The sequence below is a fragment of the Alexandromys fortis genome, unplaced genomic scaffold, assembly GCF_014885135.2.
Source record: "Alexandromys fortis isolate MF-2015 unplaced genomic scaffold, M_Fortis_MF-2015_v1.1 scaffold_310, whole genome shotgun sequence".
NCBI lineage: Eukaryota > Metazoa > Chordata > Mammalia > Rodentia > Cricetidae > Alexandromys > Alexandromys fortis.
Genome location: NW_026068202.1, coordinates 736495 through 758483, shown reverse-complemented (window position 1 = coordinate 758483; position 21989 = coordinate 736495). Strand labels below are relative to the sequence as shown.

General features: G+C 42.3%; 2 protein-coding genes and 1 non-coding gene across 3 annotated transcripts in view; all 3 read right to left on the bottom strand.

Moving 5' to 3' along the window:
• Window positions 1-21989, bottom strand: part of LOC126493139 (protein lifeguard 2-like) — a 47588-nt gene that overhangs the window by 15279 nt on the left and 10320 nt on the right. Inside the window, exons 3-6 of the mRNA XM_050129955.1 lie at window positions 20932-21206; window positions 14314-14392; window positions 12660-12713; window positions 9586-9676 (exon numbers count right to left, since the gene is read on the bottom strand). Coding sequence (XP_049985912.1) covers window positions 9586-9676; window positions 12660-12713; window positions 14314-14392; window positions 20932-21206 — 499 coding nt within the window. The remainder of the gene's footprint in view (window positions 1-9585; window positions 9677-12659; window positions 12714-14313; window positions 14393-20931; window positions 21207-21989) is intronic.
• Trnak-cuu (transfer RNA lysine (anticodon CUU)) lies at window positions 258-330 on the bottom strand. The gene has a single exon. It is a non-coding gene; the product is annotated as a tRNA-Lys (tRNA).
• On the bottom strand, window positions 9899-11818 carry LOC126493149 (DNA fragmentation factor subunit alpha-like). Its single transcript, XM_050129975.1, has one exon. It carries the CDS (start codon window positions 11633-11635, stop codon window positions 10649-10651), a length of 987 nt encoding a protein of 328 aa, XP_049985932.1. The 5' UTR covers window positions 11636-11818; the 3' UTR covers window positions 9899-10648.

The window sequence follows — 21989 nt, the reverse complement described above, 5'->3', positions numbered from 1 at the left end:
AGGAGTCGCCATGATTCTCCCACTCCAGACAGACGCAGGTTAAGATCCTCCCTGGTAAGCCAGCTCGTGGGCTACACAGAATATTAGAAATGGGTTAGAACAATATGTAAGAGCTAGCCAATAAGAAGCTGGAACTAGCCGGGCCAGGCAGTGTTTGAAAGAATACAGTTTCCATGTAATTATTTCGGGCATAAGGTAGCCATGCGGGCGACCGGGTGCCAGGGACGCAGCCCCGCCGCTCCTATTTCAACAGATGGCGCCCAACGTGGGGCTCGAACCCACGACCCTGAGATTAAGAGTCTCATGCTCTACCGACTGAGCTAGCCGGGCGGCCGGGGTGTTGGGGACGCAGCCCCGCCGCTCCTTATTTCAACACAAGAACCCAGAGATTTTTGTGGGTCTGAGCATGAGTCTGGGACCTCTGAGGGAGTAAACCTGAGCCAGGTACTCTGTGGGTCTGGACTCACCTGAGCCTGGGAACTTCAAGGGAGTAGACAGGAGCCAGAGATCTTTACAAGACCAACTTCAAGCCAGGGACCTCTACAGGAATGGATCCAGACCAGGGACATTTACAGAAACAGGCCTGAGTGGACAACCTAGGCTAGAGCAGGCCTGAGACACCGAACTCCAAGGGAGTGGAGCAATGTCTGGGAGCATTGAGAGATCTCCAGGAACACAGGTGACCAATGGAGTAACTAGAACTGTACCACGAGGAACAACCATCTGAGCCTCGGATTTACTGGCACCTAGAAGATTAATCAACTGAATCAAAGACAGCACCAACCACACCTATTAGAGGAAAAGATGAGTAGAAAAAGTAAGAACACATGCAACACCACAAAGAGCAACAAGACACAAGTAAAACCTAAAGACTCTACAACAGCAAGACTTGAACAACAAAATATAGATGAAGCAGAAGAAAATGACCTAAAAAATAACTTCAGAAGTATGTTTGAAACTCTTAAAGAGAAAATGAGAAATTCTCTCAAAGAATTGGAGGAAAAGACAAAAAAACTGGAAGATATCAACTAAACCTTTAAAGAAAACCAAGAAAAAGCAATCAAACATATGAAAGAAACTATTCAAGACTTGAAAATGGAAATAGATACAATAAAGAAAACACAAGCCAAGGGAATTATAGGAACAAGAATCATGAGAAAATGATCAGGAACCACAAACACAAGCATAAACAACAGAATAGAAGAGATGGAAGAGAGAATCTCAAGCACTGAAGAGACATTAAAGGAAATAGACTCAGCAGTCAAAGAAAACATTAAATCTAACAAAAGCATAACCTAAAATATACAGGAAATATGGGACACCATGAAAAGGCCAAACCTAAGAATAATAGGTATAGAAGAAGGAGAAGTTCAACTCAAAAGCACAGAAAATATGTTTAACAAAATCATAGAAGAAAACTTTCCCAACCCAAGGAAAGATATGCCTATGAAGATATAAGAAGCTTACAGAATACTTAATAGACTAGATCCAAAAAGGTCCCCTCACCACATAATAATCAAAACACTAAACATACAGAGTAAAGAAAGAATATTAAGAGCTGCAAAGGAAAAAGGCCAAGTAACATATAAAGGCAGACCTATCAGAATTACATCTGACTTCTCATTGGAAACAATGAAAGTCAGAGGCTGTGGTCAACCATTGTGCAGACATTAAGAGACCTTGGAGGCCAGCCCAGACTACTATACCCAGCAAAACTTTCAATCATCATAGAAGGACAAAACAAGATATTCCACGACAAAACCAGATTTAGCCAATACTTAGCCACAAACCCAGCCCTACACAAAATACTAGAAGGAAAACTCCAACCAAAGGAAGTAGGCTACACAACAAAAACACAGACAATTGATGATCTCATAGCAGCAAATCCCAAAAAAGGGGGAAACGCACAAATTAATATCACCAACAATGAAAACTAAATCAACAGGAGATAGCAGTCACTGGTAATTAATATCCCTTAATATAAATGGACTCAATTCACATATAAAAAAGGCACAGGCTAACAGATTGGATACGAAAACAGAATCCATCCTTCTTCTGCATACAAGAAACATATCTCAACCTCAAAGACAGACATCGTTTCAGAATAAAGGGTTGGGGAAAATATTCCAATCAAATGGACCTAAGAAACAAGTGGGTGTAGATATCTTAATATCTAACAAAACAGACTTCAAACTAAAATCAATAAAAAGAGACAATGAGGGTCATTTCATATTAGTCACAGGAAAAATATCCATCAAGAGGAAATGTCAATACTAAACATCTATGCCCCAAATACAAGGGCAACCTCATATGTAAAAGAAACACTTCTAGAGCTTAAATCATACATTAAACCCCACACACTAATAGTGGGAAACTTCAACACTCCCCTCTCACCACTGGACAGGTCAATAAGACAAAAAATGAACATAGAAATAAGAGAACTAACAGATGTTATGATTCAAATGGACTTAACAAACATCTATAGAATATTCCATCCAAACAGAAAAGAATGTATCTTCTCAGCACTGAAAGTCTCAGTCTCTGGTCTCCATCTTTGGAAACTTCCATCCCCTGTGCCTGCCAAGGTTTGACCCCTCCCAGGAGGAGGATGAAGACAGCCCGCCAAAATCTTGACCACTCCCCCAGTCTATTTAAACAGCTTCCCCAGAAAGTTCCTTTGTGGTCTCTTTCCTTCCCCCTTCCCAATTCCCCCTCAGGGCCACCCAAAAGTGCAGGAATTCCATTAAACCTGGATATTTTTTTTTATTTGGCTTGTTGTGATTTGGCTTGACTACAACTTTTGCTTTTGCATCAGCAGAGAGCTCACGTTAGGAAAATTCCTAACAAGCTCCTCATGGAACATTCTCAAAAATTGACCACATATGCGGTAACAAAACAAACCTCAACAAATACAAGAAAATTGGAATAACCCCATGTATCTTATCAGGTCACCATGGTTTAAAACTAGAAGTCAACAGCAATACTAATTCCAGAAGGCCCACAAACACATGGAAATTAAACAATACTCACCTGAATCATCAATGGGTCAAGGAAGAAATAAAGGGACAAATTAAAGACTTCCTAAAATTCAATGAAAATGACCACACATCATACCCTAATTTATGGGACACAATGCAAGCAGTATTAAGAGGAAAGGAAAATGCACTAAATGCCCACATAAAGAAGCTATAAAAATCCCTCATTAGTAAATTAACAGAACATTTGAAAATTTAGAACAAAAAGAAGCAAACTCACCTAAGAGAACTAGTCAGCAGGAAATAATCAAATTGAGAGCTGAAATCAACAAAATAGAAACAAAGAAAACAATACAAAGAATCAATGAGACAAAAAGTTGGTTCTCTGAGAAAATCAACAAAATAGACAAACCTTTATCCAAACTAGCCAAAAGGCAGAGAGAGAATATTCAAATTAACAAAATCAGAAATGAAAAGAGAGACATAGCAACAGACACAGAGGAAATACAGAGAATCATCATGTCATATTTCAAAAAATTTATACTCCACAAAATGGGAAAACTTAAAAAAAAGACAACTTTTTGGATAAATATCACTTACCAAAATTAAATCAAGACCAGACAGGCAAATTAAACAGACCTATAACTGCTGAAGAGATAGAAACAGTCATCAAAAGTCTCCCAATCAAAAAAAAAAAAAAACCCAGGACCAGATGGTTTCAGCTAAGAATTCTACAAGATTTTCAAAGAAGAACTAATACCAATTCTCCTCAAATTATTCCACACAATAGAAACAGAAGAAACATTGCCAAACTCTTTATGAGTCTACAATTACCGATACCCAAACCACAGAAAGACATTACTAAGAAAGGGAATTACAGATTAGTCTCACTCATGAACATTGATGCTAAAATACTGGCAAATTTAATCCAAAAACACATCAGAACCATCATCCACCATGATCAAGTCAGGTGCATCCCAGAGATGCCAGGAATGGTTCAACATACAAAAATCTGTCAACGTAATCCACCATATAAACAAGCTGAAAAATAAAACCCATATGTTCATCTCATTAGATGCTTCAAAAGCTCTTGACAAAATACAACATCCCTTCATGATAAAGGTCTTAAAGAGAGGAGGAATACAAGGAACATATCTAAACATAATAAAGGCAATATACAGCTAGCCAACAGCCAACATCAAACTAAATGGAGAGAAACTCCCAGCGATTCCACTGAAATCAGGAACAAAACAAGGTTATCTACTATCTCCATATCTATTCAATATAGTTCTTGAGGTCCTAGCTAGAGCAATAAGACGCCAAAAGGAGATCAGGGGGATACAAATCGGAAAAGAAATCAAACTCTCACTGTTTTCTGATGATATGATAGTTCACATAAGCAATCCAAAAATACTACCAAGGAACTTCTACAACTCATAAACACTTTCAAAAATGTAGCAGGATACAAGATTAACTCAAAAAAAATCAGTAGCCCTCCTGTACACAGATGATAAAAGGGCTGGGAAAGAAATCAGAGAAACAACACCCATCACAATAGCCACAAATAGCATAAAATATTTCAGAGTAGCTCCAACCAAACAAGTGGAAGACTTGTATGACAAAAACTTTAAATCTTTGAAGAAAGAAATTGAAGAAGACACCAGAAAGTGGAAAGATCTCCCATGCTCTTGGGTAGGTAGAATCAGCATAGTAAAAATGACAATCTTACCAAAAGCAATCTACAGATTCAATGCAATACCCAGCAAAATTCTTCACAGAACTTTAAAGAACAGTACTCAACTTCATATGGAAAAGCAAAAAAAAACCAGGATAGCTAAAATAATCCTGTACAATAAAGGACCTTTTGGAGGCATCACGACTTCAAAACTCTACTTCAAACTCTACTAAAGAGCTACCATAATGAAAACAACATCTGGTATTGGCATAAAAAAAGACAGGAGGACCAATGGAAACTTAATCAAAGACCAGGATATTAATCCACACACCTTAGAACATTTGGTTACTAAGAAAAAAGCAAAAAATATCAAAAAAAGAAAGCATATTTAACGAATGTTGCTGGCATAACTGGATATCAACATGTAGAAGAATGAAAATAGACCCATATCTATCACCATGTACAAAACTCGAGCCCAAATGGATCAAAGACCTCACATAAAGCCAGCCACACTAAACCTTATAGAAGAGAAAGTAGGAAGTACGCTTGAATGTATTGGCACAGGAAACCACTTCCTAAATAGAACCCCAGCAGCACAGATACAAGAGAAAGAATTAATAAATGGGACCTCCTGAAACTGAAAAGCTTCTGTAAAGTAAAGGACATAGTCAACAAGATAAAACAACAGCCTACACAATGGGAAAAAATCTTCACTAACCCCACATCAGAGGTCTAATCTCCAAAATATACAAAGAACTCAAGAAATTTGTCATCAAAAGAACAAATAATCCAATAAAAAAATGGAGTACAGACCTAAACAGAGAACTCTCAACAGAGGAATTTAAAGTGACTGAAAGACACTTAAGAAAATGTTCAACATCCTTAGTCATCAGAGAAATAAAAATCAAAACAACTCTGAGATTCCATCTTACACCTGCAAGAATGACCAAGATCAAAAACACTGATGACAACTTATGCTGGAGAGGTTGTGGGGAAAAGGGAACACTTCTGCATTGCTGGTGGGAATGCAAGATGGTCAGCCCTTTTGGATATCAGTGTGACAATTTCTCAGAAAATTAGGAAACAACCTTCCTCAAGACCCAGTAATACCACTTTTGGGTATATATCCAAAGGATGCTCAATCGTGCCACAAGGACATGTGCTCAACTATGTTCATAGCAGCATTGCTTGTCATAGCCAGAACCTGGAAACAACCTGAATGCCCCTCGACTGAAGAATGGATACGGAAAATGTGGTACATTTACACAATGGAGTACTAAACAGCAGAAAAAAATAACGACATCTTGAATTTTGCAGGAAAATGAAGTTAGAAAACATCATTTTGAGTGAGGTAACTCAGACACAGAAAGACAATTATCACATGTACTCACTCATAGGTGGTTTTTAAACATAAAGCAAAGAAAACCAGCCTACAAACCACAATCCCAGAGAATTTAGACAACAATGAAGACACTAAGAGAGACTTGCATAGATCTAATCTATATGGGAAGTAGAAAAAGACAAGATATCCTGAGGAAGTTGGGGGCATGGAGACCTTGGGTGAGGCTTAAAGGGGGGAGGGGAGAGGCAAAGGAGGGAGCAGAGAAAAATGTAGAGCTCAATAAAAATCAATAAAAAAATGTGTTTGATTCCAACCTTCCTCCTAAGATATGTTTTTAAATTTTCTCCTGGTTCCTTTACTTCCTATTTCTCCAGCATCAACAAAAGTGGGTGGGGTGCAGAGACACCGAGCCAGGAGGCAGGAAGACACAGGGACAGAAGACAGGCAGGCTGGGAAGAGAGAGGAGGGGGAGTGGCTCCAAGCATGCTCAGGACAGGGACTCAGGGAATCACAGATTCTAGGGGACAAAAGACATCTGTGTGGCAAGAGTGAGTGTTTTATTGTTTTCTCTCGAATGTTTTTTTTTAAATATTTTTTTAATAATTTATTTATTATGTATACAATATTCTGTCTGTGAGCATGTCTGCAGACCAGAAGAGGGCACCAGACCTCTTTACAGATGGTTGTGAGCCACCATGTGGTTGCCGGGAATTGAACTCAGGACCTTTGGAAGAGCAGGCAATGCTCTTAACCACTGAGCCATCTCTCCAGCCCTCGAATGTTTTCCTGAAATGTTTTTCTCGGTGTTATTTTTTAACACTTGGACAAGATTCTGAGTCTTGGAAATGAAAGCATTGCTTGACCCTGAACAACAGGGCCTCTGTTAGTGGTTATGTGCAGAGCCTCCATGAGGAAAGCCCCTTTGGGGACCAGAAACCTAAACCCTCTGAGCTTGTTTATTTATTTGTGTTGACAGGGGGCCTCTCTGCCAGAGCCTAGGCTGACCTGGCTCTCAGAGAGGTCCACCTGCCTCTGTTTCCCATGTGCTGGGGTTAAAGGTGTGCAGCACCACCGCCACCTGTTGGGCACACCTTTTCTTTAAAAAAGAAAATCTAGCTTATTAAATTTTTTGAATTGCTTTAGTTTTGGTTTTGATGTGTAACCAGACTCCCAGACTGCCTGAAACTCACTATGTAAACTAGGCTGGCCTCAGCCTCACAGTGATCTTCCTGACACTGCCTCCTGTGGATGTGATTGAAGAGTTCACCATCACGTGTAACAGGCCTTCATGTAAATTTGTGTATGCACTTTGATGTGTGTGTGTGTGTGTGTGTGTGTGAGAGAGAGAGAGAGAGAGAGAGAGAGAGAGAGAGAGAGAGAGAGAGAGAGAGAGAGTTTTGTATGAGGGAGTGTGTGTGTATGTGCACACACAGACATGTACATGGAGTGAGGCTGGGATCCATGTATACTGTCTTCTCAGCTGCTTTCTTCCTTATTTTAAGGTGAGCTCAGAGTTGAACTTAGGCCTCATTGATTTGGTTGGATTGACTGGCCAATAAACACGTGGGATCCCCCCTCCCCCATCTGCACCCTCTTCAGATTTCCTCAGTGCTAGGGTTACAGACGTGCTCCTGGACCTCAAGTGGGTGCCCAGATCTGATTCAGGTCCTCACACTGGAGAGGCATTTTACCAACTCAGCCCTCTTCTTGGCTTCCTTCATTAAGAAAAATATTTTCGGTGGTACTAGAGAACTAAGCTCAGGGCCTCACCTACACTGTGCCAGCTGCAGCCCCAGCCTTTCTTCTAATGTTTAAAATAAAAAATTCTAGCATAGCCAGGTTGCGGTGGTGCACTTGGGAGGCAGGGAGAGGAGGAGCTCTGGTCTCTGTAGCCGCTGCAGACCAGCCAGGGCTGCAGAATGAGCAGACAGCTCCCTTCCTCAGTCCTTCCCATCACCTTCTGGAGATGGAGAAGTAGGAAGTGATTGAGCCAGGATAATAAAGAAAACATCTTGGGAAAACAGATGGGGGAAAACTACCCCACAGTCCATAGGACCTGGGGTATCTTTCTTCATTGCCTGTGCAGTTGCTGGGGATTCACTACAGCCAAGAAAGGTTCCCCAATACTCGAAAGGAAATACCACTCTGGGTGGCAGCGAGCCATATTCCCAGGCCTGTTCCTTCCAACAGGGGAATTGTAATGAAATTACTTGGTGCCCATACACTCACATTCCTGGCCCTGTGGAATTACTTGCTTTGAGCACCAGCAGACTCAGAATTAAATCCAAGATTAGGACATCCAGAGCATTTGTTTACACTAATCTAAAGAGTGTTTGTCTCCCTGCTCTGTGTCCTTCCGTTTCATTTTCCTGTTGATGTCTTTATTCTCTCATATTGCAGATATAGTTGTGAGCCAGCTCTAGGAGTCAGCCTTCACAGAAAGGAATGGTCAGCACTATGCAGAGGAAACATAAACACAAGGCTGACACCACCCTTAGTTATACCAGGCCAGCGCTGGACGGTCGGTCCCAAGTGCATCCACACAGCCCAGGCAATGTCTACCCGCCAGCTGCTGAAAAATCCAAGCCTCTGGGACACACAAGGTTTGGCCTGACTCTCACAGGAGTCTGGGTTAGAGGGTGACTCTGGGGTGCTGTTAAGTCTCATGAAAAGGCCCAAAACTTTCTGGAGTATTGAGCCTGGGCCAGTAGGAGTAAAACTATAGATTTTGATTGTATTTGGATTTAAGGAGACTAGGAGTTTATTTGTTTCTAAGGACCCCATAAGCAGAAAAAACCCAAAACCCCAGAATTGGCTGTTAAAAGGGCAGTCCCATAGTTCTGTATGGCTAAGACAGCACCGCTAACAGAACAGACGTGACGAGGCCTGGTGGGGGACCAGCTGCTGGGGATGGGGATAGTTAAGGGTCCACACCACAGCCCCAGCTCTGTCAGCGGAACACCCCCTGTACGGAGAGGAACGTTGGAGAACTGGGCAAGAGATGAGGTTCAGAAATGACTTTTCTTCTCATGAGGAACTCGTAGTAAAATACATGTTTCACAATAAAAAAAAATTACCGCCGGGCGATGGTGGCGCACGCCTTTAATCCCAGCACTCGGGAGGCAGAGGCAGGCGGATCTCTGTGAGTTCGAGACCAGTCTGGTCTACAGAGCGAGTTCCAGGACAGGCTCCAAAGCCACAGAGAAACCCTGTCTCGAAAAACCAAAAAAAAAAAAAAAAATTACCATTTCTAGTTCACAGACTGTGGGTGAGAAGTGGAAGCAACTCCTTGATGAGAAACGTGTTTGTTATTCCTACAGAGACTGTTAGTGCCTACGTTAACTGCAGACACAGCCCTGACTGGGTGTGGGTTCTTGTGTGGCTTCAAGAGAGAGGCAAGTTGGCCAGAACAAAGAGTGACCTGGAATCCAACTCTGTAAGGGGTGAGGACGCTGTCTCCAGGGAAGGTACCATTTCTGTACAAATGTTCCCTACCTCCCTTCCTGCACCACAAGTTTCCACAGTGAAATAAATAACTTTTAAAGGCAGCAGGAGGATGTGTCCGAGGGAGGCTGTCACGGCGAGTCACTTACGAATAATGCCAGGAGAATGTAGTTGGCAGGCACTTGGCGTCGGATATCCCTACAGCACGCAAGCACAATGATGACAACCAGGACAGCTGGGCTGGGAACGTGAAACCACCAGTTACTACTTCAGTTCTCCAACACGTGAGCAGTGTGTGCAGAGACAGACCCAGCGAGTGTCACAGATGTGAGTGTATCTTCACCTGAGCAGTGTGTCCAGACACAGCGGGGGGACACAGATGTAAGTGTGTTGCCATGTGTGTACAGAGACAGCAGAGGGACACAGGCCCAAGTGTGTTGTCATGTGCTGATACCTGATATACAGAGCAAACTAAATTGCTATTTTCTACTTACCTCTCTTTTACGCCTTCAAAATGAGCTTTTAAAGTTTGATACACAGATAGCTTGTCTTTAAATTTTTTGTTAAAAATATAGATTCATGGAAAATTATAAAAGGACAGAGAAGTTCTATTAAAACTATATGAAATTTTCACCAACGATTTTGATTTATATATTATAGCACAATTTAAAAACCAGTATACTGGTATAACATAGTTATTTAACATGGGAGTGTGACTTACGTCTATGAGTAGATACATGTAGCCACCACCTCAATTAACATTCAGGACTGTCTTACATATCAACAAAGATCAGCCTGGCATAAACTCTACACACAACTGTCCCTGACTTCTGGCACCCATTAACTTGCTTCCCATTTCTTTTTTTTTTTTTTTATAATCTAATATTAGGCTTTAATAATGAAAAGACTTAGAGAACCGAGGTTCCCGCGGAGAACAGGAAAGCAGAAGGGGGGGGGGAGCACACCAGGAGTATTTATTAGTAAGAAATATCCTCAGGGGACCACGCCCTACAAGCAAGGTGATTGGCTGGGGGGCTTCCCTACACAGAAGGACACGGGTGGACCGGAGCGGCCTTTCTGGAGGGCGTGGCCACCTCTGCTACAACAGCATCCTGGAAGGCAGGAGGTAGAGCAGCGCGGAGGGTGGGAAGGGAGGTTGCTCACTGCTAACAAAACCAAGGGCTTCCTCAGCAAAGCGTGCTTCCGGTGGAGCTACTTGGGGTCTTGTCTGGCGCGTTTGGGGCTCTGCTCTTCCCTCCTCACCGAGACATTCCTGAGGGAACGCAAGCTCTGCACTTGCTGCAGGCGCCGGGCGAGCTCCGCGCTGCAGGCCCGCTGGACTGTCTCTGCTTTCTTCATGTCCCCGCTCAAGGCAACAGCCAGGGCTCTGGGGTCCTCCTTGGAGACCAGCTCCAAATCCTGACTAGATAAGCTCAGCTCTGGGGCAGGCTTCTCCTTCAATACAGTGAGGATCTGGCTTGTAAGTGCCACTTCGGAAGCCATCTCTTTGCTGATGCCCGTGTCCACCGCATCCGCGTCTCCACCGAGGGCGGCTTTGGGCTCTTCCTGGTTGGAGAAGATGGCGCCCTCCTTCTCCAAGGCCCGGAGATACAGTTCTAGGAGCTGCTTGGACTGGCGGGCCTCCTCTCTCTGGTCAAGCACCCGCTGGAGCGTGTCCTGGAGCCTTTGGACAGTGGCACAGCTTTGGCAAAGCTCCTGAGCCAGTTCTGAACACGGGATGTCAATGAGCACTTGGAGGTCCTCTTCTGAGAGCAGGATGATGCTGGACAGGTCCTCTTTCAGCTGCCTGGCCACATTCTTCCACTTCACCCCGGCTCCGCTGTCTGTTTCGTCGGCATCAAAGGACTCTTGGGAAACCCAGGCTGTTCCTCCATCCGAATTGTTATACGTCCACTTCTCATTACAGGCCAATGCCACAAACTTGGTATTGGAAGGGAGACAAAGGAAGTAGTCGTCATCGTCCACTATTGTACCGTCCTCGGCCAGGACCAGGGTGACTGGTGTCAGGGACTCATCAATGGCCAGTACTTCGCAAGCTTTGCGCCTCAGCTCCTCGAGGCAGGAGGCCGCCACGCCGTGCTGATCGCGGTTGTGGTTGCGGCGCAGCAGACACGGCTTGAGAGGCCGGATATCGTCCGGGTCCGGGTCCGGGTTGCAGGCTCCCCACGACAGCGCCATCCTCTCCTCAAAGTCCGACCTGATAGACAGGGAAATCGCAGGCAGTCCAGAGCCGCTTTCAAGGTCGCGGGCACCCCTCCTCCCGTGGCCTGTCGGGAGATGTAGTTCTCGCCGCAGCAAGTGACGCGACAGCAAGGCACGCCGGGAGATGTAGTGCTGGCTAATCGCGTGCGTTTCAGGGCACTACCGGAGTCCTGTGGTTTCTGGAATGTTTCCAGGTGGTCATCCTGACCATAATCCATCTTGGTCAGTGTTCTTCTTCTCCGCGGCATGTTCTTCTTCTTCTCGGGGGAGTGTTATTCTTCTTCTCGGAGACGAAAGGAGGACGCAAGACACAACAAAACCCACGTAATCCCAGCACTTGGGAGGCAGAGGCAGGTGTATCTCAGTGAGTTCGAGACCAGCCTGGTCTACAAGAGCTAGTTCCAGGACAGGCTCCAAAACCACAGAGAAACCCTGTCTCGAAAAAAAAAAAAAAAAACCCACGTGGCGAGGTTTATTGCAGCGTGCGCAACTGTGAAGGGAGAGAAGGGAAAAGAGAGCTTGCTTCCCATTTCTATAATATTGTCTTTAAAGGATTTTATGGAGAGATGGATCTTTCAGGGCATCTGGGTTTAGTTTCCAGCACCCACATGGCAGCTCACAAACACCAGCAACTCCATTTCCAGGGGATCAGACATTCTCTGTCCCCCTCTGTGACACCTATGTAACATGATATACATACAAACAAGCACACACACACACACACAGAAACACACATAAAGAAAAACAAGTAAAATATAAGAAAATTATGCTTTTCCCTGGGTGTTTTTGCATGTTTTTTTTGTTCTTAGTTTGTGTTACTTGGAATCAGGGTCTTATGCAGTTAAGGCTGGCCTTGAATTCCTGATCCCCTGTCTCTACCTTCTAAGTGTTGGGATTGTAGGCATGCATCACTATACCCAGCAAGACTGCCATTCTTTACCAACTTTTTAATAGTGATAAAATCTTGGCCAATATTCGTAGAATCATGAATGATACTTACAAGAGTGCGTACATGAACCAAGGGATGCCAATTATCCACTTCCTTACAGGTTTGCTGGTTTAAAAAAAAAAGAATACAGTTTTACATAATATAATAAATTGTACGAATTAAAATAGAAGTATGACAGTGTCATGAGAAAGATGGGCAAACTCTAGATGGCCCTGAGGCAAATGGGGAGGAAACACTGAGACAGTCCTTTCAACAGGGAAACTGCGGCTAGCATGCCTTCCATTGGAGTAACCACTGGGCATGTGTGAGGCCCTGAATTCAAATTTCCAGCACCAAGAAAAGAAAGACACATTTAAAAAGTTATTTTTCTTAAATTACACAGCAGATTTAAGAAGAAACACATGGTGAAGACCTTCAGTTTTAAAAATACTGAGGGCCAGGCTTGGTGGCACATACTTTAAAAATCCTTTCTCATTTTACATACCAATCCCAGTTTCTACTCCCTCCCCTCCACCTTTGCCCTGACCCCAACCACATCCATTCCTCAGAGAGGGTAAGGCTTCCCATAGGAAGTCAACAAAGTCTTGCACATTGCTTTGAGGCAGGACCAAGGCCTCCCCACTATATCTAGGCTGAGCAAGGTATCCCTCCAAAGGAAATGGATTCTAAAAAGCCAGTTCAGGCAGTAGGGATAAGTCCTGGTCCCACTGTCAGTGGCCCCACAGATTGCCCCAGCCATACAACTGTCACCCACATGCAGAGGGACTAGTCTGATCCTATGCTTGTTCCCCTGTTGCCACGCTGGAGTCAATGAGGTCAAATTAGCTCAGGTAAGCTGTTTCACTGGGTACCCCTATCATGGTCTTGATCCCTTTGCTCATATTATCGCTTCTCCCTCTCTTTGACTGGACTTTGAGAGCTCAGCTCATTGCTTCACTGTGGATCTCTGCATCTGCTTCCATCAGTTGATGGATGAAGGCTCTATGATGACAAGGTAGTCATTAATCTGATTAAGGGCAAGGCCAGGTCAGGCACCATCTTCAGTATTGCTTAGGGTCTTAGCTGGGGTCATCCTTGTGGATTCCTGGGAATTTCTCTAGTTCCAGGCTTATTGTTAGCCCCATAATGGCTTCCTCAATCAAGATACCTCTTTCCTTGCTCTCCCTCTCTGTCGTTCCCCCATCTCAAACATCCCATTTTTAATCCCAGCACTTGGGAGGCAGAAGCGGGTGATATCTGTGAGTTTGAGGCCTTGCCTGGTTTACATAGTGAGGACAGCCAGAGCTACAAGTGAGCTCCTATATCAAAAAAATACAATACAGTACAATACTGAGACTGATATATGTATAAGGTAAAAGGAATCATCTCATGGTTCATATTGCAAATAACACTTTCAGTAGGATGGACTTGGTGACAAATAAATATTATTCCTTCATAACTTTCTCAAAATGCTCAGAGAATATCAAAAGAAAACAATGTTCAAAGAAGAGTAAGAAAAATGTTCTTGGCCTAGGAAGTTAAATTCTAGAATCTCCTGCCATGTTGGTGGTTCAGAAAAACTTGTCTATAGAAAGAATATCATCTACAAATAATGAAGAACAAAAATCATACTTTTTGAAATGCCCCACATTAAAGTAAGCTGATATCCCATGAACAGTCACTTGAGCAATATAACATCTGATTCTAGACAGGAAGAATGACTCACCAGAAAACAAATATGCTGATGATTACCATAGTGCTGAGCAGCTGAACTGACAAGATAATGAACACTTTCATGATGAAGCCTGTGGGGAGAAGATGCACACCCAAAGGTAAAGTTGAATGCAGTTTCCAGTTGCACAGAAGCAATGGACCCGCCATTATCTGAGGCTAGAAAGGGTAGCACTGGTCTAGTCAACAGTGGGACAGAGAGACTCGGAAAGTGTGTGTGTGTGTGTGTGTGTGTGATTCTTTGAGAATGTCATACATCTCCACAATGTTTTTTGATCTCTGTAGAACTTTTAAAGAATATCTATTTAAGCAGCCTCAGTGGGACACACTGTAATCCCAGTTACTCAGAAGGTGGAAACCAGCGGAATGCTTCAGCTTAGGAGTTGAAAACCAAGCAGGGTAACAAAGAAACTCCTGGTTGTAAGAACAGACAAACAAAAAGAATATTTAGTCTAATTATTAAAAATGTTTTATTGAGGCTGGTGAAAGAGATCAGCAGATAAAGGCACCTACTGCCAAGTCTAAGACTAGTCAGTGCACAGAATCACAGGACACGATAAAGTCATGGTCAGTGTTTTTTAAATGGGGAAAGGACTAGAATGGTATTCCCCAAAGAAAACACAAGTCTGCCCGAGAACTCACAGGTTATTCTAGCCAGGGAAGCAGGTAGGCTAACTGCAGACGCTGGTGGAACACTCTGTTTTCCTCTCTCCTCTGTTCTCCCCCAGCATCTCCCCAGCTCATCTCATTTTTAAATGTCAGTTCCCAATACCCAGAAAAACATTCTACCTGTAACCACCTGAAACTGAACCTATCAGGATCCCAGAAGCATTTCCTATCAGGCAAAACAGAGACTCAATGCTCTCCTAAGAACTAGTGAGGTGAACAGAAACCAAGGAAACAGTCATCCAACAAAGACAAGAAAAGGTGTCAGCACCTAGACTTACAATCTTCCCAAATCCAAATATTAAATGCCAGTGTGAAAACACAATAGCATGGAAGACAGTGTATCTCCACTCCAGCCCAGCAGCCTCACCCCAATAGGTCCCAATAAAAATACCTTAAAATAGTCATAAAATTTTACCCAACCACAAAAGAATATACCTTCTTCTCAGTACCTCAAAAACTGTTCTCCAAAATTAACCACATACTCGGAAACAAACATCAACAGACAAAAGAAAAAGTAACTAACACCCTGCATCCTATCTGATCACCATGGGTTAAAGATGGATACCAACAACAACAGAAACAACAGAAAGCTCACAAACTCATGGAATCTGAACAATTTACTACTGGATGAAAAACGAGTCCAAGACATACATTTTAAAAAATTAAGACTTTCTAGAATTGAATGAAATGAGTGCACAGCCTTCCCAAACTTGTGGGACACAACAAAGACCGGCCTAAGGGCAAATTTATAACACTAAGTGCCTACATAAAAAAAAAATCAAGAGACCTCATGCTAGTAACTTAAAAGCACATCTGAAAGCTTTAGAACAAAAAGAAGAAATCACATCCAAAGGGAGTAGATGTCAAGAAATAATCATACCCAGGACCGAAATTGAAAAAAGAAAAAAATAATAAAAATAATGAAACAAAGTGTTCTCTGAGAAATCAATAAGATCCACAAACCCTGTGGTAGTTTGAATATAATTGGCCCCCATAAGCTCAAAGGGAATGTCACTATTAGGAGCTTTGGCCAATGCCTTTCAGGAGGAAGTGTGTCACTGTTGGGCAGGCTTTGAGGTCTCCTATGCTCAAGCTACACCCAGTGGATCAAGTTGTAGAACTCTCAGCTCCTTCTCCAACACCATGTCTGCTTGCATGCCACCATGCCCCATCATGATGTTAATAGACTCAACCTCTGAAACTGTGAGTCCCCTCAATTAAACATTTTCCTTATAGGAGTGGCCATGGTCATGATGTCTCTTCACAGTAATAGAAATCCTAACGAAGACAACCCCCCCCCAAAAAAAAAAACCATACAGAATAAAGAAAGAATATTGAGAGCTGTAAAGGAAAAAGGTCAAGTAGCATATAAAGATAAACCTATCAGAATTACACCTGACTTCTCAATGGAAACCATGAAAGCCAAGAAGGTCCTGGATAGATGTGCTGCAGACACTAAGAGACCATGGCTGCAAGCCCAGACTACTATACCCAGCAAAGCTTTTATTCACCATCAATGAAGAAAAAAAGATATTCCGTGACAAAAACAAATTTAAACAATACGTATCCACAAACCCAGCCTTACAGAAAGTACTTGAAGGAAAACCTCAACCCAAGGAAGCTTTCTACACCCACAATAACACAGACATCTGATAACCCCCAACCAGCATAACCCAAAGAAGGGAAACACACAAACACTATTTTCAAAAAATATAACTGGAGTTAACAACTACTGGTCAAACAACCCTAGCTGATGCCAAGATTATAGGTTACTCTCCATAAACTGACAGCAAGGCACCATTTCTAAAGACAACACCTACACAACTCTGAACAAGAAGAAGTTGAGCTGGTGCCTACATAAAGCCTTCATCCCTACTTACTAGTATCTTCGGTATAGGAAGGCATTCTGCACTCTTCCAAAAGAGACACATAAACATGAAGCCAGCCACAAACCTTTTGATCTATAGTTGTTGTTCTGTCTACAAGATATATTAGTACAATGGTGTCACAAACCTTGTGGGAGTAGCCAACCAATCGCTACTTTGACCTAAGGTCCCTCCATGAGATGAAACTGATACCTGAAGCTGCTTGTATGACCAATAATCAGAGACTAGATAGCCCAGGGACCTAGCTAGGGTTAAACAAATTTTTAAAAAGTAGCAATAAAATACCTCCTAATAACATTCTGCTGTACTTTTAGATCACTGCCCTTGCTCAGTCATCTTCAGAGATCCTATAACAGATGAGAACAAATACAGAGACCCCCAGACAGACATTGTGCAGAGTGAGTGCACTTGGAACACTCAGCCCCAAATGGAATGTCTCTGCCAAATCCCTCCTCTCAGGGCTCAGGGAAGGAAGGAGGAAGAGTGTAAGAGTGTAAGAGTCAAGAGAACAAGGCCGACTAAATTAACACGCTCAGAGTTCATAGGAGCTCACAGACTGAGAGATCATGTACAGGGCCTTTTTGCACCAGTTCCTTGGCATATGTGTTACTGCTTACAGTTTGCTGTTTTTTTATGGGATTCCTTTGTTTGTGAATGAGTGGATCTCGGATTCTTGGGCCTACTTTTATGGTCTTTTCCTTCTGTTTATCTTGTCCAACTCCAATGTGAAAGTTTTTGTTTTATCTTGTTATATTTTATTCTGTTGTATTTTATTATCATCCCTTAGAAGACCGTTTTCTAATGAGAGATCGAAAGGAGAATTACTCTGGATGGGAGGGGAGGTGCGGACCTGGGGGATGTAGAGGAATGGGAAACTGTAATCGTGATATATTATGTGAGGGAAAAAATTTATTTTAATAAAAGGGGAGGGAAAAGGAAAACTTGAATCAAAACTATTAAGTAATACTGTTTCACACTTACCTTTCTGTCTACAGTCAGAAAGAAAGGTCATAACCGGTGTTAGCCAGCATGTTGAGGAACTGAAAACTCCATACATTATTGGATGAAATGAAAACTATGCAGCTGTTTTGGAAAGTTTTGCTATTCCTCAAAAGGTTAAGCATACTTGTGATGTCATTCAAAAATCCCTCATTCCATTCAAGAGAAGTGTAAACGTATGTTTATATAAAACTGATATATAAATTGAAGGGACCTAAACACAATAGGGGGCTCCCTCCCAGACTCAGGATTAGGCACAAACCATGCCCCAAACATGTGTTTTCACAGAGAGATCCTTTATTAAGCAGGAAATAAAAGTAAAGTGACTGATTTCTGACTCAGGCAGAAAACAGCAGCAAATGGCCTTGCTGGTGTGATTTTTTTTTCCAGAGGAAAAAAGGGAGGTCTGTGTTAGCATGCGCTGATATGTGCAGCACGTTCTGATAGGACATATTAACTAGGGTAGCCAGAAGGGGATTTTGATTGCTGAACGTCAATACTTTGATACTTGGACCTTGATGAGTGAGTCTAGTATAAGAACGTGTCCAAACAAAGGCGTGGACCTTGGAGGCTAGCTTTCGGGATGAGATCTATGGCCTATGAGGGAGAGAACTACTAGAGTTGCCGTGTTAGTCACAATAACCAAAAGGAGAAACAGCCCAACATTGATGGGCAAATATGTGTGGGGTAAGGGAAGCTCCACTTTGTGCTGGGAACTCATCCTAAATTTCTGAAAGAATTGCTCCCGGCAACTCCAACTCCTCAGAACTGTACAGTGGTGAGACTATGAACTGCTTCCTCTGGGTTTTGTAAACCCGCTTATAGCTGTGAACCAGGGAGTGAGACGACGTCTCCATCCTGTAAGCAGGGAAGAGAAGAAGCTCCTTGCTAGCTGAGGGAGTGAGACAGCTTTCAGAGCAACTGCACATTCCAGAAGAAAAAAAAAAAAAACAAGATAATTGTGAACTCCACTTTTTAAAGCCCTCTGTCTGGCCTATTCTGCATGGCATGCCTTCATTTGGCTTGAATGTTATTTATTGTCCTGCTCACTTAATCATAATTTGGATTGAGTTTGTGCTCTTTTCCCAGTGGATTCAAACTCGGTAACAAATACATCAATATAATGTGTTATTACCAGGAAATAGAATACTATATGGCCATAAAATGAATACAAACTGATGCTACAGAGCAATTGAACCATAAAAACCTTACGCTTCATGAAGGAAGGTGATTTCCAAAAGAACATGTTTCATGCTCCTGCTTGCCTGAAATGGCTGCAAAGGGCAGATCCATTGGGGTTGTAAAGCAAATTTGAAATTGGCAAGGCAGAGAAAGATAGGTTTACCTTCTGATGAGTTGCATTTTGAAGTAATAAGTATAATCCCAAATTGATTATGGTGCTGGCTGCAAAACTATAAATTTACTGAAAGCATTGTATGCTTAAAAAGGGTGAACTTAATGAATTTAACTTTGTATTTTCATAGAAATGCTTTCAAGAATTACAGGCTTTCCTCCATAACTCTTGTCATATTACATTTCTAGTTTTCTTCCCTCCAGGACACTTTCACCTTACATACTGTGCAACTTGTGAAGGCAGAGGAAGGCCTGCCTATCTCCAGAAGATGCTGCTGGAGAGCATTGACTTTGGCAAGGAGGATTCTTTATATATTTCAGTTCTCCCTTTCTATGAGATGTCTTTCTGTATGCTGTGAGTATTTGTTGCTCTCACTGGTTGATAAATAAAGCTGCCTTAGCCAATGGCAAGGCAGGATAGAGCCAGGCGAGAAATCATAGAAGAGATACAAGAGAAGGGCAGAATCTGGGAGATGACAGTCAGACGTGGAGAAAGCAAGACATGTAGAAAATGAGGTAACATGCTAAGGACCACATGGCAAAACAGAGAGAAGAAATATAGGTTAATTTAAATACAACAGTTAGCTAATAAGCCTAAGTCATTGGCCAAACATTTATAATTAGTATAAGCCTCTGAGTGGTTATTCAGGAACTGGTCAGGGGAGAGAAGCCTCTGATTATGCTGCCTCTTTAAGTACGGCATCCACATCTCCAATATGACTTTATAACTTGTTCATTCAGACAGTTATTGTAAAGACTAATTGCAGAACCCATGTCCTTGCATGGCACTCTGAAAGTCTTGGCATTTTGACTGCTGACTGATTAGACACACCTCTGCCCTGGCTACCTCATGATCTGACCCAGATCTTATGAAACATGGTAATCAGCCCAACAAAGAAAGTACAAACATAGTGGCCAAGTGCTTCAAATAGGACCAATGGCAGGTGGATGAAAGCTCTTGCAGGGATGTGCTTCTGGGGAAGCCTCTAAAAAGGTCCAGTTTGGAGAACTCTTGGGACTCCTCTCATGAATGGGACTGCTTGGAGTTCCGAGAACCTTTGTCCTCCCTTGGTCCTTGGTCTTTGGCCCTTGCCCTCTCCAACCTGAAAGGCTAGAGTTCCCAAAGGCCTCTTTCCAGGCTATGGCAAAGGATGGGACTAGAGGGGAGGTACCACTGGGAGTCAAAGTTCAGAGTTCACCTGCAAGTTATCCAAGCTCTGGGAAGGCTCAAGTACAGCATGTAGGACATGGGGAACCATAGCATGGACCTTAGCTACCTATGCTTCAATGTCACATTTCATGAGAAAAAAAAAGTTTTCATTTGTTTATGTCACAATTTTTAAGACTTCTGTCATTCTCTGATGAATATTATTCCTGTTCTATTCCAGAGTAAATATCTAGGATATTGAATTAATGTTTAAAGACCTAGACCAATATTATGTGATCATGTTGTATGTAGGCAAAACATTTCATAATCAACAGTTAACTCACACTTCCTAAGAAATCTGAATACTATTTGCCATATGTTTATTATGGATCTCTAAATCTCCCAGCCAACATCATGGTGGCTATGATGGTAGCCTATTACACATTTCATAGTAAGAAAGAGCTAAATAAAAGAGAACTCATTCTTTCTGGCAGTACACAGCATGGAAATACTTTAAGAAAACATTGCTCCTTTCCAAGCCCAAGCGCTATACTCTTACCTCTACGAACAGACATGTCTTCGAAGGGACTGGGTGCAGCTGTGGTGCTCTCATCTGGGGTAACGTCCTCTGAAATCTGTACTGCATAAGTGTTCGCTCCATCTCTATTCTTTGGATGTGGGTATTTTATGGCTTCTTGTGGTGTGTCTCTGGATGAATATGTGAAGGGCTGTTCCAGATTAGAACGGACACCTTTAATTGCTGCTTTCTGAACCAGGTATTTGTGATCTCCAGAGCTATAGTTGACTGGCTCACTGACCTCCAAGTCTATTTTCCTGGAAAAGAAGACCTGTCATTCATGTCTTTATGACCATGCCCCCATTATTTTACTATCCTTATAACTTTCAAGTGATTATATCCTATTTTTAATGATTGTGGATTCACCAATGTATAATAAATATTTGATAAATGAACAAATATGTGTAACATGGATTCTGTAGAGCATTGGTTTTCAACCTGTGGGACCCTCTCTACAAACCTCTAACTCCAAAATATTTACAATATAATTTGTAACAATAGCAAAATTACAGTTATGAAATAGCAATGAAAATAATTTAATAGTTGGAGATCACCATAACACGAGGACCTGAATTAAAGGGTTGCACACTAGGAAGACTGACAACCACCGCTGTAGAGAAAAATAACTTGCCTTCTATTATGTAATTAATTTTTTAATTCATTCAGTAAGGAGTTCAAGGGAGATGCTGCCACTGCTTCTGTCTTCAAATGACTTATACTGGAGGAAAGAAAATATTCAGATGAATGCTGATATTAAAGGCAATATAAGAAAGCCTGGAATGTGGGAGAGTGTGAGATAGGAAAAGACTGGTAGCAGATGTTCCCAGACATTCCCAGGGAAAAGGAAGTACATGGCAAGGCTGGAAGTGGTATAGAACTTTGTCAAATGAAGAGGTAGAAAAAGATTTCTCCAGATAGAGCAGACAACGTGAACCAGGACAGAGGAAATATGATAGGGCCCAGAAACTGAAGATGTTCATATTCCAGAATAGGGAAGTTGATAGTGTGCTGAGGTTAAACAATTTGGTCATGAGACTTCA